Genomic DNA, 26499 nt, shown 5'->3' on the forward strand with positions numbered 1-26499 from the left:
AAAAACAAATTTTTCCCATCAGAGAAGCCTGATCCACTCCTCCGCGATCTGGAACTTTTCATGGGCTGATGAAATCATATTGGGACAAACAGAATGAGGTTTGCCGCCAAAAGAGAACCTGGGTTGGTTTTCAAGGATAACCAGCCTGTATCCTGCTGCAGTTATTTTATTCTCATGAAATTTGGGGGAATGTTTTCTTCTGGATGCACAGTGGGGTCAGTGCACCGCCCTTCTTGGCTTAGTGGCTGTGTCAAGATGGCTACTTTGTTCCACTGAGGTTAATGGTCGTCCTAAGTGCACCTGAAAGCTGCCCTTCCTAAGCTCCCTTTACAGTCTTACTAAGAAAAATTAATGGTTTTTGACTACGCACTTTTTTTTCCTCCAGACGCAGACAGTTTCGGTACATGAACTAAAAAAAACAACACTGCTGTTTATTCCTACAATATACAGTTCATTTTCTGGCGTACATTTATCAGCTTTAAGTTACCGTTCATCAATCTTACATTCTTACCTACCCGTTATGTTTTTCTTCCGTTTCTTTATCTTCAGAATCACACTATTGGTTTACTGTTTGTGAGACTATGGGTTATACTTAAGCGAGTGTAGATTTCGTAACACCTCTTCCTTGGCGAATTATTTCACACATTACCCTCAGTATTGTCTTGTATGCTATTGATGCAAACCGTGTCGATACTAAAGCATTATTAATAAAGCACAGGAGAATGTTTACGTGTAATATGCAGAGTAAATCGCTACGGAAGAGGTTCTACGAAATCGCCTGTGTCACTTAGACCACGCTATCCTTGCTCCTCCATACTCTGAACTGACTCTCCTTACTTTTCTGACTATTATCCTGTGTATATACTATCCATTATACTACTACTACTACTACTACTGTGTTCCTGTGTAGTGATGTCTCTAATTACTCTCTGTACAGTACTACCCTACGTCCTCTTCAGCATTCTATACGTCTATCTAAATACAGTATTATAGTCATAACCTTTCGCCTATCACTATCTCTCGCCTAGAAATGCTGTCATACTATTCATTCTCATAATATCCCCTCTTCTTTCCCGCTACTCTCTTCGTACGATGTAATTTCTGTACAGTACTATCCTGCTCGCTTTACAACAACCTACACTTTTGTCTATATGTATAATTATTGTTTCTCGACTCGAATACTGCCACTATTCCTTACCTACCAACACCATCCGCTCTTCTCTTTCACTACTTTCTTGATACGATGTACTTAATGTAATATATATGTACATTTCTCCCAGTGTAATATAATCCCACTGATAACCAAGCAGAAGTCAGTGGATACAACATAACTCACTTTCTCCAGATATTTTAAAGTTATATGCCTCATTCTCGATGTCTATATATATCGCAGTTCTTATATAGTGTAGTCACCACCAGCACACCACCACCACCACCACCACCATCACCACCACTCCATGACCCTAACTGAACTGCATGAGTGTCGTACCCTCCATGGACTGTACCGTAGTTGATGATGTACCGTAGACTGATTTAACCCCCTGAAGCCTGTGACGTCATGTTTGTGGTTTATTTCAGTTATATTCCCAGACGATTTTGGTGATTTTATTAACCTCAGGAGAGATTTTTACTATTTATTTATTTACATATTTTACTGGCGAGGTTAGAAATAGACTCTGACTTTTAAACTGAATAAAATCGCAATCTAACAGGCAGTATATAGACTACAATCAGACGTTCCCGGACTGAAAGGGGTTAGATGCGTAGCCCAAGCCTGAGTGTATGTGTGTGTGTACCGTAGTGTACCGTATCTCCACACGAGTGTACCGTAGACTAGTGTAGCGCTTTCTGTGGTGCAATCGGTGTTGTGTGCGTGGCTGTACCGTACGTTCATTTACTTAGACTCGTACCGTAGCGAAAATTTAGACTGTTTACGTTATGGACTCGTGTTCTAGGTGGCCTGGGGGTTATCGTTCGTAGCACTTTTTCGTTTTCTACTTATTTTGGATATTACACCTTAAATATTCCCTTACATGTTTATATCCTTTTCAATGTCGACATAATCATTCTTCTTCATGTCTTCAGTAATATTATGTTTTCAGCATCAAAATAATCTGCATTAAGAACTTACACAAAGATATTTATATTTTCTTGTATTTTATCTATATCTTTTTATGTATATTTATGTGGTTTGCATTAATAACGTGAAAGATAAAAAAAAATATTCTCCCGTGTTCTATAATTACTTTTTCCTTACATGCTATAATTTTTTTTTTTTTTTAACGTACACGTGGTTCACATCAGCAACGTATTATCAAGGTGTATCAGGCAAAATAAATCGCTGAGGAAAAGGTATTACGCACTCTTCAAGGCCACTCAGAATACAGCTCCTGTTTGGCTCCTGTGGCTCCTATGAGTGTTTGTGTGCCTGTGTGAGGCGGATTCTGAGTGGCAGAGGAGGCTCCGTACCTCGTTTACCTTGGCGATTTAGTTTGTATATTACACCCTACATTACTACTTACACCTTGACATTCTCTCCTGTTAACTATATTATTTTAATATAAATATTGTATCAGTGACGTGGGATACTGAGGCGTAATGCACGGAATAAATCGCGTAAGAAAAGGTGTTGCGGAATCTCCAAAAGCCACTTAAGATACCGTCCTGGGTCACTAGAAGGATCAACTCTTGTGTTCAAATTCTTGGCTTGAGATTTACGTACAAATTTACGATGGATTTTCTTTCGTAACTACGATATATTTACAGATGGAAGATGGGACACGGGATGCTTCTCTCTCTCTCTCTCTCTCTCTCTCTCTCTCACTTTTTTTTTTTTGATAGGATGGACAAGAGCCGTGAGAAGACTCCACCCTTTCATCCTGCAGAAAGAAATTGTAGTTACGACGGGAAATTATCGTACGTCTGTTTGCGAATTTCCCCGTATTTCTACTTGACTTTGGAGATTTCTTAGCGCCTTTTCCTGAGCGATTATTTCCGTACACCACACATTTATAATCCTTCCCTGTTTACTGAGGCGAAAAGTGCTAATTTTAAACACATACTTAACAAAAAAAAAAAAAAAACGGCGAAAGAATAAAAATAAATCACTTACGACGAGATGCTACGAACACCAACGCCACCTAGAATAGTGCTCAGTCTTACGCTTCTTCTTCTTCTTTTTTTTTATTCATTGGTGTTCTGAAAATTCTCCGTGAAAATTATGTACCGGTTAGTTTGTCTGTGTTATTAAGGGATATGTATAATTTTTGAACAACTTTTGGGCCGTTTTCTAGGTGTCAAGGGAGACTTCGTGGCACCTTTTCCTTAGCGATTTATTTTGCGTATTACACCTTGGCATTCTCTGGTGTGTGTGTGTGTGTGTGTGTGTGTGTGTGTGTGTGTGTGTGTGTGTGTGTGTGTGTGTGTGTGTGTGTGTGTGTGTGTGTGTGTGTCATTTTAATACCGATACACTTATACATCATGATTATACACGAGAATAGTGGGATGTATTGTCCAGAATAAATCACTAAGAAAACGGTGATACGAAGGGTCCAGAGCCACCTAGAAAACGAAGTCTTTTTTTCTTCTTCTATTTTCTTGCTTTTCCAGACGATTTTATTCAGCTTAGGGTAGGATTTTGGAGCTGGAGGGAGGGGTTCATTACAGCCTCAGTAAACCCCCTCAGATGCGTTTCCTAAGCTGAGTAAAATCGTCTGTTAAAGCAAGAATAAAGTGGGGAAAAAAAATCACTCTTTAATTTCCTAGCTTGTGTTTTGCCTGTGTAGTCTTTTTAGGTGACTGTTTTTACGCTCCTGCACGAAGGTATATGAAGGTGATAGACTATATATGTATCTCTCTGAATATACTGCATTGCCCTACGTGTATATCAGACTATATGAATTAGGTAATATATCAAGCTCTATGAATACGTATAATCATGGTATTATATACATCAAACTCAATTTATATTAATCTGGTACAATCCTGACATTATATATTCAATAGTTTATAGAGATCAACTCAAGGAAGCACAGCCATTATCCTGTTGTTCGATTTAAAACATCTATCTATATCTATATGTATCTATTGCATCATCTATCTATCCACTGCAACATCTATATATCTTTTGCAATTAATCAACATCTGTGAAGAGGACTCAGTTTATTTTCAACATTTCATTCTGGGAAGGGTTTTTTTTTCGAGTTTTATTCTGCTGCCGCCAGACGATTACATTCAGCTTTGGAGAGCCGTCCAGTACTGAAGGGGTTAATGAAGGCTATAATTAACCCCAGTTAAAAAAAAAATACCCTTGAGCTGAATAAAATTGTCTGAAAATATTAAAAATGACAAGAATAAAAAGAGATGAAATTAGGAAGAGGGGGAGGAATCTCACTTTAATGGCGTTTCCATTACTTTCTCTCTCTCTCTTATTTATTTATTTATCTCTTTTTTTTGTAGTCTGCACACGATGTTATTAAGTATCCTGATGGTAGTAAAAAGTAAACTGGAGAGGTAAGGTATACTCTTCATTAACCCCTTCATGACGAGAGAACTATGCTGAATAAAATCGTCCGGAAGGAATACGAATACACAAAATTAGCGCGCCATCGTACTGAAACGGTTAATCACCCCAGTGGCGTATACTGTAATTAATTCTGCCATTTCCAGACGATTTTAAGATTTTTTTTAATTCTACTTAGCCTTTCCCGACTGGAGGGGTTTGATTTAGCTTTCTCTACCATCAGTTCTAGCGTGATTTCTCAATAAATAAAATCGCATGGAGGGAAGAGGAACAGAAGAGAAAATCATACGTCACTCAGCTAAGGGAGTTCGTCATTTCACCCCAAAGATGTATTTTTCGTTTTTCGCTGCTTCCAGACGATTTTATTAAACCTGGGGCAAACCTCTCGTACTGATGGGGTTAATGAAGGCTGTATCTAACCCCTCCACTCGGCAAAGACTCTCCCAAGCTGCATAAATCGTCTGGACAGGAGTAATAAACATCAAATGGTAGAGAAGGGTTTAGCAGTGATTTTGTTTTTAATCCGGGAAGGCCTGATCAGTATGCAAGAAATTATACTCATATATTAAAGTTCTGTTTATTGTGAGGGTATAACAGTGTCAGCCCATCTTGGACATCCTTTAAGTGGGGCTGAAAACAGAGATAGAAGTTCGCCTACTGTTCCACTGCTTTTACATTACATTTAGGGCAAGTCCATCACTATCCTCCCTTTGTAACATATCACAGGGAATCATCTGTGAGCAACCAAGCCTCTCTTAACCTTGCAATGTCAGCCAGCAAAAGGGAGCGAGAACCATAGGCCAGGCGATATAAGAACTTTTGTCCCCAACTGTGTCCTCAAAAAAAAAAAAAGCCTTCAGTATATGGGTATAATTTCTTCCCTCTGAACTGTGGTATCAAGGCGCGTATTCTTGTCCATTTAGGAGGCTCCCTAGCACCTCTTCCTTTCTAGTTCATTTTTTGCATCTGGCACGTTCATATTCTCGTCTGTGAAATTTTAGTAACTTTTCCAGGGTTAAAAAAAAAAAAAAAAAAAAAAACTATGCATAATACACAGGATAATACTGAATCCCTTGATCTCGGGTGATGTATTTTTCAGCCTCTTGTTGCCTCCAGACGATTTTATTCAACTTATGAAGGGCCTGTGTTAGTGAATGGGTTAATAATATACCTGACCCCTTCAGTTATATGACACTTTCCCAAGCTGAGTAAGGCAGTCTGGGAGTAGCAGAAATAAACAGAAAAATAAAGTCAGAAGATTCAAGGGGAGAAGTTTACACGTGGCTATTACAAAATAAGAGGTGCTAGACAGACTCCCAAATTGACAAAAATACACCTCTAACCCTCTAATTAATATCTTCCATCAGAGGTCTTCATGTTGATCAATACTCCTCCTCACAGCCTTTCACAATGATCAGTATTTTTTTCCTTAGTCGTTTCATGTAGGTCAACATTTTTTTTTTTTTGAGGGGGAAGGGTTTCATGTTTTTTTTTTCTCGTAGGTATCCATACAGATTAATATTTTCTTCGGGGTTTTTCATGTTGGTTACGAATTAGTGATGATAAAAATGTGTGTCTGTTTCTTTCCTAACCTTCCTCGCCAGCAGCTTCCCTAAACAACATTCACCCTGACCCCTTCCCTTCTGCCTTCCTTAGTGTGACTGGACGACTATACCATCCCTTAAATTGTCCCTAAAATGTACCCCCTAAATTTTTCCCCCAAAGTTTCCCCTTAATGTACCCCTTAAAAATATCCCTTAACAGTATCTCCCAAAAATCCCCTAAAATTATCCCCCAGAATTATCCTTAAACGTATTCCTCCAAATGTAGTCCCTAAATTATTTTCTTCCTTATCTGTCTCTGTTTTACTTTTTATATATCATTAGTGTGACTGACAAGGATAGCACCGAAATCATCCCTTTTCTTAGCTGTCTCTGTATTATTTCGTATAATTTAGTGTGACTGACAAAGATACCCTCGTCCCAAAGTCTTCCCTTCTTTAGTCATCTCTGTAGCATATTATGTGGGAATTGAGTGACGCCTTTTTTTGTGTGTGTATTCTTGCAATCTCCAGACGATTTTATTCAGCTTACGAAGGGATCCTGTTGAAGTGGAGGGGTTAGATTATTTCCTTTACTAACCCCTTCACTCCTTCAGATCCATCCTAGACTGAAGAAAATCGTCTAGTGGAAGTAAGAATGCACTAAAAATACAACGCCTTGAAAGGGTTACTGTAGACTGCTGTATTTTTGATAATCCCCCCCTTTCTCCCCCCACAGCAATTCCTCAATAAAAAAAATAATTATCCTGTATATAGCCAAGAGAGAACTTTAAGTAGTTTTTTTATCTCAACCTGTCTTTTATTATTTTTTCTTTTTTAGTTTTCCTGAACCCAAATATCCTCCCCTCCTCAATTCTTCCATTAATTCTGACCTTATCCACATTATTAATTCTGGTCTAAATTATGCTATATTTTATAATTATCCTATCTTTTAATTAATCAAGCACAAATTAACAGCCTTATTGCTCTAGCATCTAAACTCCCTTCATCTTGACTTTAATGTTCCAGCCAATTTTCAATCAATAGTCTGTATTTACTATCATATCCAGTTTTCACGTGTGCCCTTATTGACTAGCTGTTTCATCAGTATTCATCTCCAGAGCCTATATATGTATTAAATGTTCTGTCTAATATCCCCATGTATCTTTACTAAATTCCCACCTCCCCAGTATTGCCATTAACTTTACCCTTATATTCCCTGTAATTAGTAAATGTTATATCCAATTTTTCGCCTCTGTCTTCATTAAAATTCCCTCCCCAATTTACCAGTATCTTTAGCCCCGTTTTTTCTGTCTTTATTAAATGTCCCACCCAATTTTCGCTGTGTCTTTACTACATGCCCACGTCCCCCCAGTGCACCAGCATCTTTATTAACCTGCCTACCTAATTTTTCTACCCAATTTTCGTCCATAACTGTGTCAGATTTTTCCTTCCCTCCAATTTACTAGTAACTTTAGCCCCATTTCCCTCAGTATCTCAGTATCTTTTCTTCTAGGCCCGTGCCTCTGCCCCAGCCTCGGCCATATGGAACTAACACGCTCCCAGGCCACGACAAAATCACTGACACCTGTAATTTTTCACCTCTCAAAAAATTTTCATCTAAATTCCAGCCAAATATTCCCCTTATCTAGAACCCTTTTGACTACTAATTATTTTTATCATTAGCCTTTTTTTTTTTTACAAATTCCTCTCACAGTTTCTTATCAGACAGATTACTCGCAACGTGACCCCAAAATCATCGGATATTTTTTTTTTTTTAGATTAGATACAAAAATGTCAGCGTTACTCCTCTCCCAGCTGCCTCCCTGCACACCATTATCTCACATTTATTTTTCTTATATTTATTTTCTATCTTAATCGCCTTTCCCAAACTTCAGGATCTTCCATTTCTCTTTTTGCCTTTTCTAGGAATTGAAGAGAAAGGAGCGCCAACTTCTAGCTCTCGGAGACGCGGTCAATGAGATTGATTGTTGCTTTTGTTCCACTAAGGTACATATCCTGCTGAGACTCGTACTTTGTATGTGATGCAGGGTGTCCGTACATTCCCTGTTCGACTTTAAACTCTAATAACCCTCAGACAGTAGCAGTTGTCACCCTCACAGCATCAGTTTTTATTATTTCATTTATATCTTCGACTCTGGGCATAGATTTGACAGCCCATTTCCTAAGGCCCGGCAGTCCTCCTACGTGCCATACACTTCCACATGTCACTACTTGGGCACTAATACCCGCCATCCATTTTGTATACATGCTAGGGCTCTCCCATTCAGGAGTGATGTGACTGCATTAACGGGGGGTGTTTTTATGACACTTCGGTGCGTCTTGTGGATCATCATTTAAGACTATTCTAAAAACTTCAAATCATCCAACTATTCCCTGACTCCGACTGGGATTGAACTCGCGTCCTTTCAAACAACAGACCACTTCTCTAACCACTCGACCACCCCCCTTCCCCACTCACCCCCCTGGTCGCCACGTGAGGGAAAGTTATTACAGCTTAAAGTTGCACAAGGACTCTATGGCCAGCCTGTACTAAGTGTTGACTATATTTACCGTAGTTGTGGCTGATGTGACGGGTTCATTGTAACAGCACTGACCTGACCTGACCTCGCCGTGGTGCATAGGCGGTGCTTCTCCCTCCCAACACCTCACCAAACAACCACCGGGACGAGGAACATGTAGCAACGTTATTCAATCACAAATACAATCACATATCTTTACATCCTAGAGGAAGTTCAAGTACAGTGCTCTACACAATTTTACACATTTCACGTTAATAATAATAATAATAATAATAATAATGCATCACGGTCTGTCTCTGTATTTTCTCGACCACAGCAAAAAGTTAAACGTCACTGTATATCCATTAACAATTTCCCAGACCGACGAAGTGCGTTGGCTTTTATTCTGACATACAATGGCTATGGTTTGGCAATTGCAAATCTACCATACATTATACCAGCAGATGAATTTTTCCCTTACATTCAGTGCTCCCTCCCTGGCCTGGTTCAAAGATAACAAGTGTCTACGTGGCAAAAAAATAACCCCACCATTTACAACACATGATCCCCGACCTCGCGGACGTTTCACTCGCCTTCCACTAGCTCGGCCACGAACACATTTACGTTACCAAAAATTGCCTTCCAGTATTGGCATAATTTCCTGGAGCAATAATACTGAAAACAGGACACTGTATTTTATGTTAGATACATTACCATCATTCTGCAATATTTCATCAGCTTTATGGGAAAAATGCATTCCAGGAGAAAATACATGAGAGATTTAACTTCGTCATTCACTGCCTTAACCTACTCCTGTGAACACTTTTTTCTACATTAAACCAGTGTGTGCCAGCGTTGTTTAACTCACTCTTTATGCTATGTCAGATGGTCAGCTACGTCAAAGAACAGATGACGACAGTGTACACAAGTAAACTAATTGCTTAGACGCCAAAGTCACGTATATGTGAAAGTTAGCAGTCAACCAGCGTCGCTCGTGTCATCTTCCCTAACTACTGTAACTTGGAATAAACTTTTGGCATAAGCTGCCGGTATGAGCAGACTTGATAAACTTGTAGCTTTCCTTCGCAGTTAATAGCATAACTGTGTGTGGCTTTTAAAGCTAAATTTTACTCTTTATCTTTCAGTACTTTGGTCGTTTGTGTAGAATGGAGTAACTCATATTCGTAAACAGAATACCGGTGATTATTCGAGTGAGCAAGCGAAGCGAGCGTGCAAGATCACTCACACGCAAAGTTCGCTCCCCAGGCCAGAGGGGGGGAGGGATTTATAATGGAGCAGCCTTGAACCGTGCATATATATAAATAGATAGATAGATAGATATAGATAGATAGATATAGATATAGATATAGATATAGATATATAACTTAACACATACATTCTACCTTTTTCAAATCTTCCATGAAAAGTTGATGTGACGAATGTGAAATAGACTTTTTCAAAATTTACCAAACTTTTTTATGAAAAACATTCTCATAATTGCCACGGGGCTAAAGGTATTGTAGTTAGGATTTTTTAGGGTAGTTCATTTGACTGGGCATCCTTGAAAACATAAGATTTGCCATTTAACTTGTAATAATTGAATCAGAAATAACGATTGTATCAAAGACCGTGTATGATTCTGGCTGATGTCTGGCGCCACACTGACAACATGCAAAACGAGCGAATTAGAGTTTTGGCGCCAGTTACAAGGCGCTGCTTGCTTATATGATTTTGGGGGAAACCAACAACAAAACAAAAAGCACTTCAACCAGAGGACAGGTGAAATTACAGGGGACAACCGTGACTCTAATTAAAATTTGAGCTTAACGTAATTTTCACTAGTAGGTTCTCTACTTGAACACCTGCGCTCACTTGAACACGATCCACATTTCAGTATAGACACCTAATATCTTTTAATACACCTACACAAAAAACAAATACTAATATATAAAACAAACGTGGAATGGCACTTAAAACCTTTGCTTCCTACTAAATGACACAAATAATGACTTTGTTACATATTCCAAAATTAATAACGACTTTGCTACATGTTCCAGATAACGACTGTGTTACATGTTTACAAATAATACTCTGTGACCTACTTCGATCGACTGTTACGTGTTCCAAATAACGACTTACTTCCATGTTCTGAATAACGACTGTGCTACATGTTCCGGATAATGACTGTTACATGTTCTAAATAAAGACTTTGCTAGCTGTTCCGAATAACAACTGTGTTCCATGTTCCACAGTACCGCTAGGAGCACTACAAGGCCTTTCAGATGTTAGAGGTGATGAGTTCCACCCCACCTCTCTCTCTCTTCCCTTCCACTGATACATAGTCTGGTGCCAGTACTATATAGTCTCCAGTTTAGGCTCCTATGACTCAGCCGGAATAGCATACTAGAGTTGTTCCGACCGTGAGAGGGTTAATGGTGGAAGTCTTAACACTCTCAGACTCCTAAACAAAGCCCTAGTTAAATATCATCATCTAGAATAGCGTACTAGTGTTAACAGTGACAGTGTACACCTGCATTCAGATATCCCTCGTTGGTTTGTGATGTAGATTCGTTTATTACTAAGGATGACAAGGGTTGCAGAGTCATGTTGCAGTGAATGGTGTAATTTTCCCGCCCCTGCTTTCCTTGACACAGATGATTGTTGATGTTCACCAGGCTTAGAGAGAGAGAGAGAGAGAGAGAGAGAGAGAGAGAGAGTGTGTGTGTGTGTGTGTGTGTGTGTGTGTGTGTGTGTGTGTGTGTGTGTGTGTGTGTGTGTGTGTGTGTGTGTGTGTGTGTGTGTGTGTGTTTGAGTGAGGTAGGGGGAGGGCATGGCTGGGGAAGGTAGGAAGGGAAGGGAAGGGCAAAGCTAGTGTTCCTGTCTACAGTACACTTATCCTCCCCTGTCCCTTACTCGTGTCCTCCTGTGACGGCTGAGCAGAATTCGCATCACCTTTTCCGTAGCGATTTATCTAGCCCACTACATGTTGATATTCCCTCTGTCACTAATATCGCTTTAATAATGGTCTAAGTGACATGGAAGAGGGTATTAAAGTGCAAATGGGGAAATAAATCGCTGAGGAAAAGGTGATAGGAAATTTACGAAAAAAAACAGAAAATGATCTACGTATTTTCAGCCACCCTTCACTTCGATGACCGACTTTTTAAAATTGATAATTCTTCCAGCATGCAACATTTTTTCGGCTTTCAATAGACCTCTGTATGTGAAGGGGGTCAATGGAGGCTTCTCTCTGTGCCTATATTAACCCCAGCTGAAGAAAATCGTCTGGTGGTAGTCAACATAAAAGCAATCCCCGGGCTGAAGGGGTTTACGCAGATTCCTAGACTATTGAGAGTTAATAACAAAAAAGCAGAAAAGCAGATTAATCCCCCTCAGTCCCATAGGCTTTCATTCTATAGTTCCTACCTCCAGACGATTTTGTTCAACCTAGGAGAGACTTTGGAGATGTGAGTGGTTAGAGACAAACGCGATTAACTCGAAATACTAGAGGTCATTTCAGAGTCACAAAATCGTCCGTTAGTCACACAAAATCGTCCGTTAGTGGCAAGACAACAGCAAGAAATACAACATCGGAGTGAAGGGATCAGGCCATATAAATTCCATGGTCGAATGTCACAAAAAAAAAAATGAACAAAGAAAAAACAGCCATGACGTCACAGCTCATCCCCAACTCACACTCTCTCTTCCCCTTCCATAAGTTCATTATTCTTGCCTTCATTGTGTTTCCTTTATTTCCCCATCTACGTATCTTCAGTTCTTTATTTCCAGTCTCATGATTTGATGTAAGTGGCCGCACTGCCTTTTCATGTAAGCAAGACCATCTCTCACACGCAGCTGTTGTTGTCCGGAATTGCTGTGTATACGTTTTCATGTCAGACACTTGGGCAAATATTTTAGTGACTTTAGGGGTCTTTCCATTACCTCTTTCTTGGTGATTTATCTTGAATATTACACCTTAGTATTCTCCTTAACAGAATCTGAAGCATTTAAATACCGACATAGGTTGCATTAATAACGTACAAGAGCATATTGACGTGCCATATCCAGAATTCAATCAGGAAGAGGTACGAGAAGGTGCCCTAGACTTTCCAGAGTATGGCCTCAGGGTCGTAGTCTGGGTGGTTACGGAGACTCCCTCGTACCTCTCTCTTACCAGTTTATTTCACGTTATTACTGTCTTATACGTTACTGAAGCAAACTCAGTAATTATCAAAAAGGCATAAATAACATACAGGAGAATACTAGGTGTAGAAGGCAAAATAATTAAGGAAGAGGTGTGAGAAGCCCCAATAAGTCAAGAATAAGGGCCTTCAACACCACACCACCAACACCCAGCCGCTGTGTTGGTGGTGTGTGTGCTCAGGCTGGGAGGTCGCTGTATGTACTATCACTCATCAGTTCGCCGACACTTCCATAGTGGATGTGGAGATAGAAGACTGTTACGTGAAATTATTTTGTGATGGCATTATGGGGCACACCACAAAGACTATGAAAGGGAAGGATTCTGACGTTCGAGGAGTGAAAAAAATGTGGAAAAAAAGGGCGTAGTTTTAGCAGGGACTGTCGGCGAACTTTTGCATGTGATAGTACAGTGAGTGTCTCGTGCCGCCTGCTTACTCTTTTTATCGTATTGATATCAACTTGTACGACTAATGTTGCAACAAGGATGCGTTTAAGTGTATCACGACTCATGTTGCTGTAACATGTAGTTTATCATGAATCAAAATCCTGTAATCAAAACACCGTCATTATATTAGAGTATTATCACTGTAGTGAGCCAATGTACAGGTTGCAGCAATAATCATGTTATCAGTGTTTAGCTTTGGCGTTTGTTAATTTCTGTATCTTGTTTATTTACTGTGTGTATCCGCTGTGGGGCTGTGAGTGTCCTATGAGGCCCAGCCCTTGCCTCATCCGGTGTCCCATTCTGTCCCTTCCTCCATTGATTTTGGTGACCTGCTGACACTGCAAGTCTCAGAGGTGACAGGAGGCTGAGGCCCCGCCTCCTGCCTCACTTCTCCTGCCCACCTCCACCACTCGCAGCCACACCCGGGGGCCAGAGGGTGAGAGCAGTGAGGAGTGGGCTGACTGTGTAGCTCAGCAGTCGTGTTGTCTGCGGCCTAACCTTGCCCTCAACTCCACACTCTCTCCACTGGCTCCACCATCCTCCCTCCTCCTCCACTAGGACGCGGCAGCTCCCCTGGCCACCCGGTTCAACGGCAACAGCACAGAGGTTGAGGGTCCCAGTAGCCGCTACCTTGCCTCCGAGTCCCCTCCCAGTATGTTCAACAAGGTAGGCGCCTGTGTGGCACCGGGACTGTCAAGATTTCAACACCCGTGCACTCCAGGAGCACAATCTACCCACCCCCTCTCAGCTGTACTCACCACCCCTTCCCTTCACTACCCTCTCTACATTCGACGTTACAGTTACAACCTAAGTTCAGTAATAGCAATATCAAAAGGTCATACAAGATTCATTAATCAAATAATCATGCAGCAGCATAGTAATGTCTCGTTACGTGTGAAGATACAAAAATATTCTCGCTTTTACAATTTCCACTTACATACAGACAATGGATCTTTCTATGACCCTAAGATTTGCACCGCGTATTTAAATTTCAAATCGAAAAAATTGTACCCGAAAACAATATACAATAACCTCTCAGACAGTCTGGGTTATTCATCTTGTTTAAAGTTACCGCAAGAATTCGCTTACTGCATTTTAAAGTTATTCCTCAATACGAAAAACTTAGCTTTCTTCATAGCACACCTGTTCCAGACCACAGCATGACTGACAGTGTTACACCACACAAAGACTTACTGGCCAATGTAACACAATGAATGAGGGTTATTTAACATGGAATGAGAATATATATATATATATATATATATATATATATATATATATATATATATATATATATATATATATATATATATATATATTTTATATATATATATATATATATATATATATATATATATATATATATATATATATATATATATATATATATATATATATATATATATATATAATGTACAGTAGGTACTTATGTACATACATTTATATATATATTCTTGAATTAAAACGAAATTTGATGTTGAACACTGAATACCCACAGTGCTCCTGCCACGTGCTTTACTAAAATGTGTGGCACTAACACTTGACTGCATAGCTTAAGGATTACTGAATAGGGTCATGGTTACAGCCTCATTAGGTAATGTAAATACTGATTTAAATTAAATATGACCAACCTGTATCTGTATTACTTAGAAATCTTAGCTGTTATAAATCAATGGAATTGTTAAGACACTACATAATGGCACTACTCGAGTCATCAGCTGTCTCGAGGCATGACCGTGTGAGCACCAAATCCAGTTTTGCCATGTCTGGTCACAAATATAAGTACTGTCTGTTTACTCAGAGAGAAAGAAGGAGAGACCTTCCCGCACTGAAACCCCAACACTACCACACATTTGAAGAAGTGAAGTTCGGAGACATCTAGTCAGGTAAAACGATATCCTGTCACTGTTTTTACTTTCACTGCACACTGAACAATACACCAAAGCCCGCTAGGCCAGGACTAGGAGGGCATACAAGGTTCACGCTGAAGTTAAAAAAAAAAAGAAAATCAATCTGCATCTTGTTGTCATCTTTGATAAAACATAAACCTCAGACTTAACCCTTAGACCACAACTGGCCACTCCTGAGGAGGACAAAAAATTGTCGGGTAGTAGCAAGAATAAGATTCCTAAGATTTCCGTCATCATTACGTGGTTACTGAAGACTTTTTTAAAACTTCAGATGACGAAAGGCTATTTCTAAGATGAATATGGCCATCTGTTGACAGCATGAACGAGACTGTTGTCACTGATAAAGGGTAAAAGAATGTGGTGCTGACAGCTGCAATATTTAGCGTGAACCTAAGCCAGGATAGCGGAGTAGGGTGAGCGCTGACACGACTGCCACCCCCAGATGGCCCTATTCTTGTTACCTTAGGGGACTTTTTAACGTCTCATCCTTGGTAATGAAGTTTGCATATTACACCTTAGTACATTCTTGTATGATATTATCTTTTTAACCCCGTCAATCCAGTGATGTATTTTTAACTGGTATTCCTGCTACCTTCAGATAATTATAATTGTTTTCAAACTGGAGAAGGTACATAGTCATCATTAATCCTTTCACTGTGAGACATTCTTCTGAAGCTGAAGAAAATGGTCTGAAGGTTGCAAGAATATAACATGCAAGGTGTTTCTGTAAAGCATGAGTCCTTTGGAGACGATTTCCTTGAGTAATTCCAAGCCACAATATCTCTGAGGTAAAATGTCCATTTCTGCTTGTTTAGTAGTTACTGTATGTTAAAAATGTTCAGGTAGTTCTGGTAAAGTTGGAGGGTTGGAGCCGTAGGTTTCCATCTTGGTCATTAACTAATTTTCTTAATGTTTCATAATGAACAACTAGACCAAAGAGACTCTGAATATGAGATTTCGTGAATGAATGGTTACATCACAGAACTTGGAGTACATTACGGTTTGTGTTACAAACTCGAGTATCGGTACAATGATTCTTTTCCAGCAAGTTCATAATCCTGTTACCTGGCCACTAAGGTTCCCAGATCAGTTCCCTCTTGATTTTTTACCTATGGGGCAAAGGAAAACATTGGCATACGCAATAGAGGCTCAGATAGTAGACGAACTGTGGCCATGTGTTCTGAATGCCATATGCAGATATAACATTGCAGGCAACATGGAAATGGTTGCAGCCAATGATGCGACACAATGAAACATGTATCAGAGGGATGTGATTTTGTCCACAGCTTCTAAAACACAAAGTAAGTGTCCATATTGTGATCTATAATAAGGTAGATCAATAAACATATCACTCCGAGTTTATCACTCCAAACATTGTGGTCCAGCCTCCGTCCTTCAGTGTCTCTTAGGCCCATCTGTTTAATATGAAGCATTAAAATTCAAAGTTAACGGTGGACCTGGAAACCCACGGCTCCAATACTCTAATTTTACCATCACTACCTGAACATTTTTATTATACCATAACTACGGAACTAAGAAGAGTTGGACATATTATATCAGACATTATAACTTAGAATTATGTCAGGAATTCATCCTCCATACGATAACATGCTTTACAGAAACGCCCTGCATAACGCATCATTGAACTGAAGGGATAGAAGGAAGTCAAAATGAATAACACACGAGACGATATGAAGGTGTACAATGCAAGGTAAATCACTGAGGAAGAGGTGTTTCAAAATGTTCTGAGCCAACAAGACGAGAATATGGCCACAACGAGAATATGGCCACAACGAGAATATGGCCACAACGAGAATATGGCCACATGAGTATCGTGTGAACAACCACTTGAGTGCAACACAGGCCACGGCAGCCTAGGGACCAGATTCACAAACAAGCGATCAATTCCCAGTCGTATATATTATTTGTTGTAGCAGAACGAGCAAAGAAAGGAGATCACTGAGTCCTCCCATGTCCCCTGTTTCTCTTACCATAACAAATATTACACTGGAGATGGAAATTATCACAGGTTATGCATCCCTTAGTTTACGATTGGTTTGCTTACTGAATACCATCGTTAACCTAATTATCTTTAACCTGCCGCTGGTCGTGGCATAAATTAACGTTCTCCCTGATTCATCCTCTGGTAGTCAAGGTAAATTTATGCTATTCAGTAATGCACGTATGTCTGGATGTGGAAGAAATGACCATGTTTGAACTTCCCAGGCACCATGGCATAAGCATTCAGTAATCCACGCCTCTCTGCCGTGAACACAACCCTCTACTCTTGCCTCTCTACCCTCCCACCCACCCACCCACTCACTCACTCATCTCACCCCGCCTTGCACCAGGTTGGCCTCACCCCCCCCCTCCCTCTCTTTCTCTTTCGGCTTACCCCTCCAACTTTGTCTCTCTGCTTTCCTTCCTCCACACTCACCGAAGTGGCTAGACGAAACCAGAAATTCCTCTTGTGCCCACAAACATAAATGCCGTTGGTTACTTTCAGTCAATATGTATTCTAAGGTTTCCCCTTGCATGAATGCTTGTGATTAATTTAACCAAGATTTTATTCTTCCAACAATGAGGTAAAATTACTGAAAGAGGCCATCCAGTGACGGGCTAAGCAAACCTATTATTTATTGATTCAATGGGGATACACTGCTGGGAGAGTAAGGTTCCAATAACCCAGCTCCAAAATTTTTGCACATATTACTAATTAATTTCCAACTCACATTACATATATATATATATATATATATATGTATGTATGTATGTATATATATATATATATATATATATGTATGTATGTATGTATATATATATAAGGGTCAGAATTATTTTCAGGGAAAAATCTGGTTACAGTGCTGTTAACTGAAAGAAAGATGTTGGAAATTCTTCATCAAAGTAAAAAAATCGCCTTTTAGGACGTTGTAATACAGGGGACACCTTTACCTATTACCTGCAGCAATACAACTAAATCGTGGCTGCAGAATCTTCCTGCATCTATAGCTCTTCCCACAAGACAGTTCTGAATTACGACCGGGGACCGATCATGCATTACGTTTGTGAATCCCTTCCTAGGTTGTCACACCATTGAGGCTGCCGCACAGGGTCTGGTGTGAACACTGGTCACTGAGCCGTATTACATGAGACATAGGAGGCTGTAGCACGTCTTTCTTTATTTTTCATCTCAGTATTCTCTTGCATATTACTTTGCATCATTCTAATGTCGACATACTGTAGTTTGCCTATGTTAACACAAGAGTATAATATTATGAAGGTGTAATGGAGAAAATACAACCCTTATAATGAAGTGCTACGAACCTTTCAGTGCCATCTACAGCAGAATATGACCTTGTGTGTTCCGGCCTCGCCCACACTCATTTCAACTATTATCTGGAGTGGACACATTCTTCAGCTCCTTCAATCTGATGACTTATTCTTTATTTTGTTCTTGCTAGCTCCAGACAATTAGCGACAAATGTTTTATTCAACTCTATTATGATGAAGTTGATTAAAGCTTTACCTAATTCTTTTTCCTTTAAAATTCTCTCCAAGGCTGCTACAAAATCGTCTGGTGTTACCAAGAATAGAATACACATCATCACAGTCAAGTGGTCAATTTTCTGCACCTAAGCCACTGCGTGTGTGTGTGTGTGTGTGTGTGTGTGTGTGTTCTCGTGCATGCGACTGTTGCGTCCATGTGTGTGTGTGCGTGTGTGTGCGTGTGCGAGTGACCGAAACACTATCCTTCCTCTATGACTATTCCTTCTCCCCACACACTGACCAGACTCCAGATTCACAAACAAACTTGCAGTCAATTTCCTGTCCTAACATACGCTTGCTTTCCACGACCAAACAAGAGACAAGGGAAATTCTGCTTTCCCAGTTCTTGTTCTTCCTGCACAAACAAGCTTAATTACGAGAGGGAACGTTTGGTAAGTCTGTTGGTGAGTCTCAACACAGGACTGTTCACCACCGGACTTGTCACACACGCGTTCTGGCGGAGTCTGACTTCCTTATACATCCTTCTTCCTGTCTTTACCCTAACCTTACCTCTCATCCCTTATATGTATCAGGACTCGCCTTTAGTCTGAACATAAGCCACACAGGCACAATGCTTTATCTGCCATCCAGAAAATGAACAAGTCTAATAGATGACAGATAGTTATTTCATATGTTCTCGCACATGTAATCATTTTAAATAGGAGGTAGGAAAATAATACGAACGCAAGTGCCATTACTAGAGTGCTGTGACCTGTCTTTGGGGCTGATGGTAATCAATTCCACTGGCTTTCATTTGAGAACGGCGATTTCTGCTTTAACTTCGTTACCCACCGCTGCTCAGTAGCCTGTGATGACACTTTCATCAAACGAATTATATCAGTCATGGGTGCTTTAAATTCACTTACAGAAAGTTTCTCTATGACCTACTCATTTTTCAAACTAGGCTATGCAATCAGATGCTCGTTTCGGGTGCTTTTTTCAGCACACACTACCGATCTGTTTGGCATGAAACTCCTATCGACCACTGCCATCAAATAGGCTTAACTGTCTCACTCTGCTCTCACCTGGAGTCGTATTCTCGTCGGCTTAGGAGGCTTTCTAGCACCCCCTCACTGATGCCTTTTTGAAACTAGCATAGGCTGTACAATTAATAGTCAAGAGAATATTATTAATGTTACACGTACAAAAATAACTGGTGAGGAAGTACTGGGCTGCTTGCTTAATCGACAAGACTAGAGTCCCTGGTGTCGGACTTAGCGAGTGTTTGGAAGCTTGGCTGTAGCCCCAGTGTCAGTCACCTTGCTGTGCCGCCCCTTGAGCAGCAGCATGAGCCTCCAGGCAGTGGGAAGGAGGCTGACTGACTGGCCCAAGCTGCATACAGCATCTCTGCACTGTACACCTCGGCCTCATTCTATCCCACCTTCCCCCTTAACCTTTGCATCCTTCATACTGACCCCTGCCTGTCCGTTGCTCACATGATATATATATATATATATATATATATATATATATATATATATATATATATATATATATATATATATATAGTGTATATACAGTATATGTATGAGTTGCATCTTCTCAGTCTGGTGCATTTGTCTAGCACAGACTTTTTCCCACCCTAGTAAAGCCTCCTGGTGATTGCCCCAGCTTCCTGCCATCCACTAACCCCTTCTGCAGCCTCACTACGTTGCTCATCGGTGTTTTAAAGATATCACAACTTTACAGTAAAAAAATGACAGTTTAATATATCTACCTCATTAAACGAGTTTTCTTAAATGGATTTTGCTGGTAGTACGCAGACGCAGCAGTCATAGGCTACGTGTAGTCATTTTTCACTGTGTGTGGAACTACTTTCCGACAACACAGTTTTTGTTATTGGGAGGCTAAAATGTGGACGCAACCGTCTTAAAGTAACACGGCAAATTCCTTTATTTCTTTATATCATTTGTTATGTATAATTCAACGTTAATTACACTTTTATGTGTACTCCACCGGAAGGTAGTTACTGAAAAGTCAGTGTCAGAGGCTAAAATACTTTTCAAAAATAAGTAAATTCATACTGTGCTTGTGAGCAAGGCGCTAATGACTATGCTTATTCTAGCGAATAAGACTCGTCCGCACAGCTGATCAATATGAAATGTGTGGGACTCGCGAAACACAACGACCAATGTGGACCTGAACAATAACTTAAGACAACGCATAAATGAATGTGTATTATTTCCGGACCATTATCTCCCCTTCATTTTGAGGTACCTACAGTATACTGTCGCACAGAAATATGGCTGCTGTCAATTACTGAATGTGCCTGAACCATGAGCTGGTGTAGTCCTTGCTGATGGACGGCAAACAGGATATCTGTTTAGTCTGCAGTCGTAATAAAAATGGTTGTAGCAGGATGTAACAGCAAAATAATCATCAGCGTTACCATCAGATAATAATAGTAAAAGTAAAGCAAATCACATTACCATCAGTATTTAATTTAAAACATCAAGACTATTACTTTAGCCTTGCTTAACTATCAAATTATTAAGTAGAAAACAGAAATTACAATGCCTGCAGTTTATGCTCAATACTGGTTATCATAATCTGCAATAAAGAATCTGGGAGCTCGAAGTCGTGCAAACTACTTGTATGTCATCACTGGTTTGAGAGGAAGGACGAAAGCCCCACGATCAGGATGTCATATAACATCAGGTTCATCGGGGCCTCAGCCACAATTTGTCATTATGCCCAAGCAGTGGTTGGATCCCTTTTCTGTAAAGCAACAATGTATACAATGTCAGCTACTCCATCACTGCATCGTAACTTTGCCACTACCGCTACAAATCTATTTTGCCTGACAGTAATGTATAAGCAAAGACAAAACAAAGAGACAACGTGTGAAACATGTATCTGATGGTCAAATGGTTGGCTACCTAAAACTGTTGATTTAAAGTTATGCATGTGTGGTGCATGACAACGTTGCACTAGCGTCAGCCATCACTCCCGTGGTCGCACAACATTCTCACATACGTCAGTGTTTATAATGAATCGCCTCATTTCGGTTGCTGCACCCTCAATGGCACAGAAAAACTGCGTTATAGCAAGTTTCCAACACGCTGTGTAACTATATGTCGCATCTGTACTCCGTCTGAAGGCATTGCTATCACCGAGGTACCGGTAGCTACTACATCACGCAATGAGAGGCGCGGAAAACGAAAATCACAATCCGCTCAGTCGTGAACTCATCCCTGGTTTGAGCTGATGGACTGCTGCAGAAATGTAAAAGGATGTGCTTCGGTCGCTCCACGTTATCAAAAATGCAGCCAAGCACCGTGGGAAGAGCAAGACGTATGGCAAGAGTAGGATTTGTGCAGGTCAACCCAAACCAACTTCCTCATTGCGAAGAGCGCACCTCAGCTCTGTAATATTGAAGTTCCACAATATTTAACCTTTCTTTCTGTACAGATGATTTTTTTTTTTTCCACCTGAGGCGCTGACAGCAATAAACTGATAATTTCTTTTGTAAATATCATAGCCACTTTAGTCGTGGGGTATTGTCAGCGGTCACAGCGTGAAGGCTACATCGCCATTCAGATGAAGATGGAGGGCGACAGCCGTGTCTCTTCTTTATAATACACTCTCTGGCTTTCTTTCGCGTCACTGCTGTAATTATATATTCTCCTGGCATGCATACCCCCTGCCCCTCCACCCTCCCTTCTCCTCTGCCAGCCACTGGTAACTCTTTCTCCAAAAGTATTTTCAATGCAGTTTTTATTGGCTCAGACTAACTAACTCCGTCGTCATGCATTTCTCCATTTTGTCGAAATACAGTACTTTTATATTATTGGCATTTTTCACACAAGTTACTCTTCATTATCTTGTCTAATTCTTCTGGCTATGTCTTCTATTGACTTCACTTATATTCTTTGTGTTTACACAGCATTTTTGTATAATCTTATATACTTTCGTGCCCAGTCCTCTGACCCGTGACTGCCGTGTGACCGTCTTGAGCTTGGGTGTCAGTTGCTGTAAACTAGATAAGGTTTTTTGCTCTCATCACACTCTGATCTCCTTGTCTGTCATCAGCATATGACAATGAGTGACTTGTACTGTTTTGGTGGGTGATAAACGAATCGTTTAAAGGTTCGGTGTTGGGCCGTGTACAAAATCTACATTCTGGTAGTTTTTTGGACAGTGTTTGAGAACTAAACCTGTGCTGGGATATTCATAGGATAGATTCTTAGTGAAAATAAAGTCTAGCTTTCATGGTAAACTGGGAAAACTGGTAGGCAAGTTGGGCCAAGATATACATAATAAGTATTTATATTTTACTGGACAGTGTAGACATGTATCTGGTTTATACACACACTGTTCCGTTTCATAACTCTTATACTGGTAAGATGAACTTCACTGAAGGGCGAAAAAACCTAGAGTGAAGGTGGACGATGTCACTTGGTGCGGCTGATCAGACTCCTGTCGGGAGTGACAGTCTCAATGTTACGTCATGTCACGCTGCTTTCTTAGCTTTTGTTGTCTAAAAACTTTTAAGTCATACCTTGTTATTGAGATGGTAGGTACCTGCACACTGTATAATGTCAGATAGCTTATGTTAGCACTAATCCTTGGCGAAATGTGTTTAGCATTCAGACGTTACAACTCGGTTACATAGGCATCTCCACCACGGCCATGTTTACTAAAATATAATCATAATTTGGATCGCCACCTGTAATGATACAGACACTTGTCCCAGTCGTTGGCAGTAGTGTGTGAGAGGCTAGGCTGACACAGGTGGTGTAGTGGAATGGCGTGGTGTCAAAGGTATAGACACGGCAGGGGTAGCGAATGGTGGCAGGTTAACGAGGACTGGGTATTTTAGCAAGCCTGGGTGTTACAGTAAGGGTGAGGCACAGGTAGGCAGTAGTGGGTATCAGCAGGATCATACAGCAGGGCAGCGAGCAGTAATATACAACAGGGGAGGGAGTGGGGGGTGAGCGTGAGTATACAGAAGGAGAGCGAGTGGGGGTTTACGGTAGGGAGAGTGAGGGGGAGCAGGAGTATAGAGTAGGGCATCGAGTGTTGCGACGGTGTGGATGCAGAGCCGTGGTGACGAGTGTACCGCTCTCTTCTAGGAGGAGGGAGGTGAGGAGGGCGCCAAGGCAGAGCAAATCCCGCTCCGTTCCAAACCTTCATCGTAACAAATTATTTTTCCTAAGTGACTTTAATCTGCTACATTATTTTGCACGCAGGTGAGTTGGTGAGTTGTTGTTTTATTTTCATTTTTTCACCTAATTTTTTTAAAAGCTACTTATTTCTCCTTTCGCTTTAGATATTTCTATTCCTAGCTTACGGATTTTATTGCTGCTTCACCTAATATTTTTGTTCATTTTCCACATGTATCAGGGTATGATACTAACGCCCCTCCCTCTCTGTGATCGGTGAAAGACAGAAGGAATCTCGTTTTCGCCCTGTGTCACCAGTTTTCAAAGTGTGTTCTTCCCTATACTAACTTACATGTGTGGCAAGCCCAAGCTAGGGTACGTGTTCTGTGTTCAACTTGATCGGATACTTCGCTACCACTCATGCACGACTGTGTTCTTTATTATACTAACAATCCTTCTAATCCGTGTTCGTCTGGATGGTTATCGTATTTTGTGTCTTCTTTTAAAAACTTGAGCGGTGTTTATATCTCCGATTGTTATTTTTTATTTGTGTGTTCCTCCCTCTTGCTCACCTCCATCTTTTCTCACTCCTCCTCCCACCCTCCCGCCTCCCCCAGGCAGCACCAGGTGTGTATGTGTGTGTGTGTGTGTGTGTGTGTGTGTGTGTGTGTGTGTGTGTGTGTGTGTGTGTGTGTGTGTGTGTGTGTACAACCAGGGTGACCACACTTTACTGCAGTGTGTCTTAATATGAGACTTGCCTAACGAAAGACTTATTAACACATTAACCCCCGAAACACTGACCACTGGGACATGGAAAGTGCTCAGGTAAACAGAAAATAGGAAGAATACCTGTACCGAGATGCTGCTAATTTTTCAAGTCACTCCTTAAAAATAATGCCATCTTCAGTTACACGTAGAGTCCAGCATATGTTATAATTTATTCTAATGTAGCACAAGTTAAATTAGTTTGTTTCATGGTAGTCATATGCCCCTACAAAACTATTGGAGTTGTGAGGCGGTACAAAAAGTGAAAATTTTCTAACAAACATCCTGATATTCGGCCTGATTTGAACTGTTTTTTCGATGTTAAGAGGGTCCAAGTCCTGCAGAAACGTTGTACCCTCACAGTAAAGACTATGTCAGTATGTGGGTACAATTCCTGTGTTTGAACAATTCACTGCACTGTAGCATCAAGACACGTACAGAAAGTAGTTCACACTGATCTAGGTCTCAAGCGTGGAGTGGCGGGAAGTGCAGAAATACAGTTGTGTGCTTCCCTAGCCTCCCTGCTCTGATATCACGTGTCACTGCTTAAACACCTGTGCAGTTTTTGTGTCTGATACGTGGCAGCTAAACTTAATAGGTTACTATAGTTTTTGTAGTGGTTTAAGTGGAAAATTTACATTATATCAGCTTTTAAATACTATGAATATTTAGGATACAATTTCAAGCAAATACGATGTTTTTTCAAAGAAAGATGGTCCCTGTCTATTGCCTGAATGCTTTGCTGGGAAATTCAATGTTTGATAATTATTACTCCTCTGAAAATTCTTTGACCGTCGGTACACCTCTCTGAAAAACTGGAAGGGGAAGATGCTGCCCATGCCTAACCTTATCGCCCTGACTAATGAGCATGGGAACATAGCTAAAGGCTTTTTGTCCTAAGCCTCACTTGCCTAACCCTGGTCCAGCATCAAAGCCGTCCGTCTCACCCTCGGCAAGAACTGTCCCGACCTACAGTGGAGCGGGTGAGGGCGGTGGTGGCTGGTGCCGCCCCCTGGTGGTGTGGGTGAGGTGTTAGTGTCATGTGTACTCACTATACTCTTTTTACTCTAACTTGGCCTAAAATTGCAATCTCTTCATATTGAATGCTGAGTCGTAACAATGAGATGCACTTGAATATGGTACTAGTCTTGAAAACAACTATGAGAAGGATGAAAAACCATAGTATTGTCTTCTTCTGCCATTCATTTGGTGAAATAAACTGCAAAGGGACGAAAATCTGGGCCAAGTTAAGGTGAAAGAACTGAGTGTGTGTTGGCACGCCCATGGCAACCCTATGACAACGCCAGGCAGTCAGTGGAGACGACAGTTTTGCTTACGAGTATCTCTTGCACATGATCAAAGGCGTGCCCACCTTCACGTTTATTTAACTAATCTACTCATTATAATCTTTAACGTTATGTTGCCACTTTTTCTTATCCTCCTTTTACCCCCACCTCACAGCCCCTCTCCTTCCATACACTCTCCTCACAATCACTTTCCCTCCTACTGAAAAGTAAAACACATTCCAGCAATAATCATCATCAATAAAGCAGCTTTGTATGCACTACTTACATGTCCCTCCCTACTGGAACCCTCCCAGACATCACAAAATGGTTCCTGGCTGCCGGACTTTCCCTTCCTTTCTGGCCTAAGATGTACTAAAGATGTCAAAAGGAATTTTCATCTTAAGCAAGTTACTGAACGCAGGAAAAACCATAGCCAATCGTAGTGATCACTTTACACTGCACTTGGCACCATCTCCCGAACACACACACAGTAAACAAGCCTAGACCTAGATAGTTTCCTTTTAATGTTTTTCGTGCATCTGTGGCCGTACTGTCTGTGCCCTGCCTCCGTGACTCAGCCACTAAGGATATGAGTGTTGCTGTGAATTCGGTGTAGCCGTGTCTTCGTACCCTGATGTGTTACCACTCTTGGTCA

At 40.7% G+C, this 26499-nt stretch overlaps 1 protein-coding gene across 3 annotated transcripts in view; it reads left to right on the forward strand.

The window, feature by feature from the left end:
- Positions 1-26499, forward strand: part of Shab (potassium voltage-gated channel shaker cognate b) — a 126820-nt gene that overhangs the window by 65078 nt on the left and 35243 nt on the right. Inside the window, exons 4-5 of one of the 3 annotated variants that reach the window (XM_080271282.1) lie at positions 7992-8072; positions 13791-13898. The exons of 1 other annotated variant lie outside the window; for it this stretch is intronic. In XM_080271282.1, coding sequence (XP_080127408.1) covers positions 7992-8072; positions 13791-13898 — 189 coding nt within the window. The remainder of the gene's footprint in view (positions 1-7991; positions 8073-13790; positions 13899-26499) is intronic. One more of the 3 variants, XM_080271281.1, reaches the window with a different exon arrangement.

Source organism: Coenobita brevimanus, chromosome 45, assembly GCF_032717465.1.
Source record: "Coenobita brevimanus isolate Jiangsu-jjx chromosome 45, ASM3271746v2, whole genome shotgun sequence".
In the NCBI taxonomy this organism is placed as follows: Eukaryota; Metazoa; Arthropoda; class Malacostraca; order Decapoda; family Coenobitidae; genus Coenobita; species Coenobita brevimanus.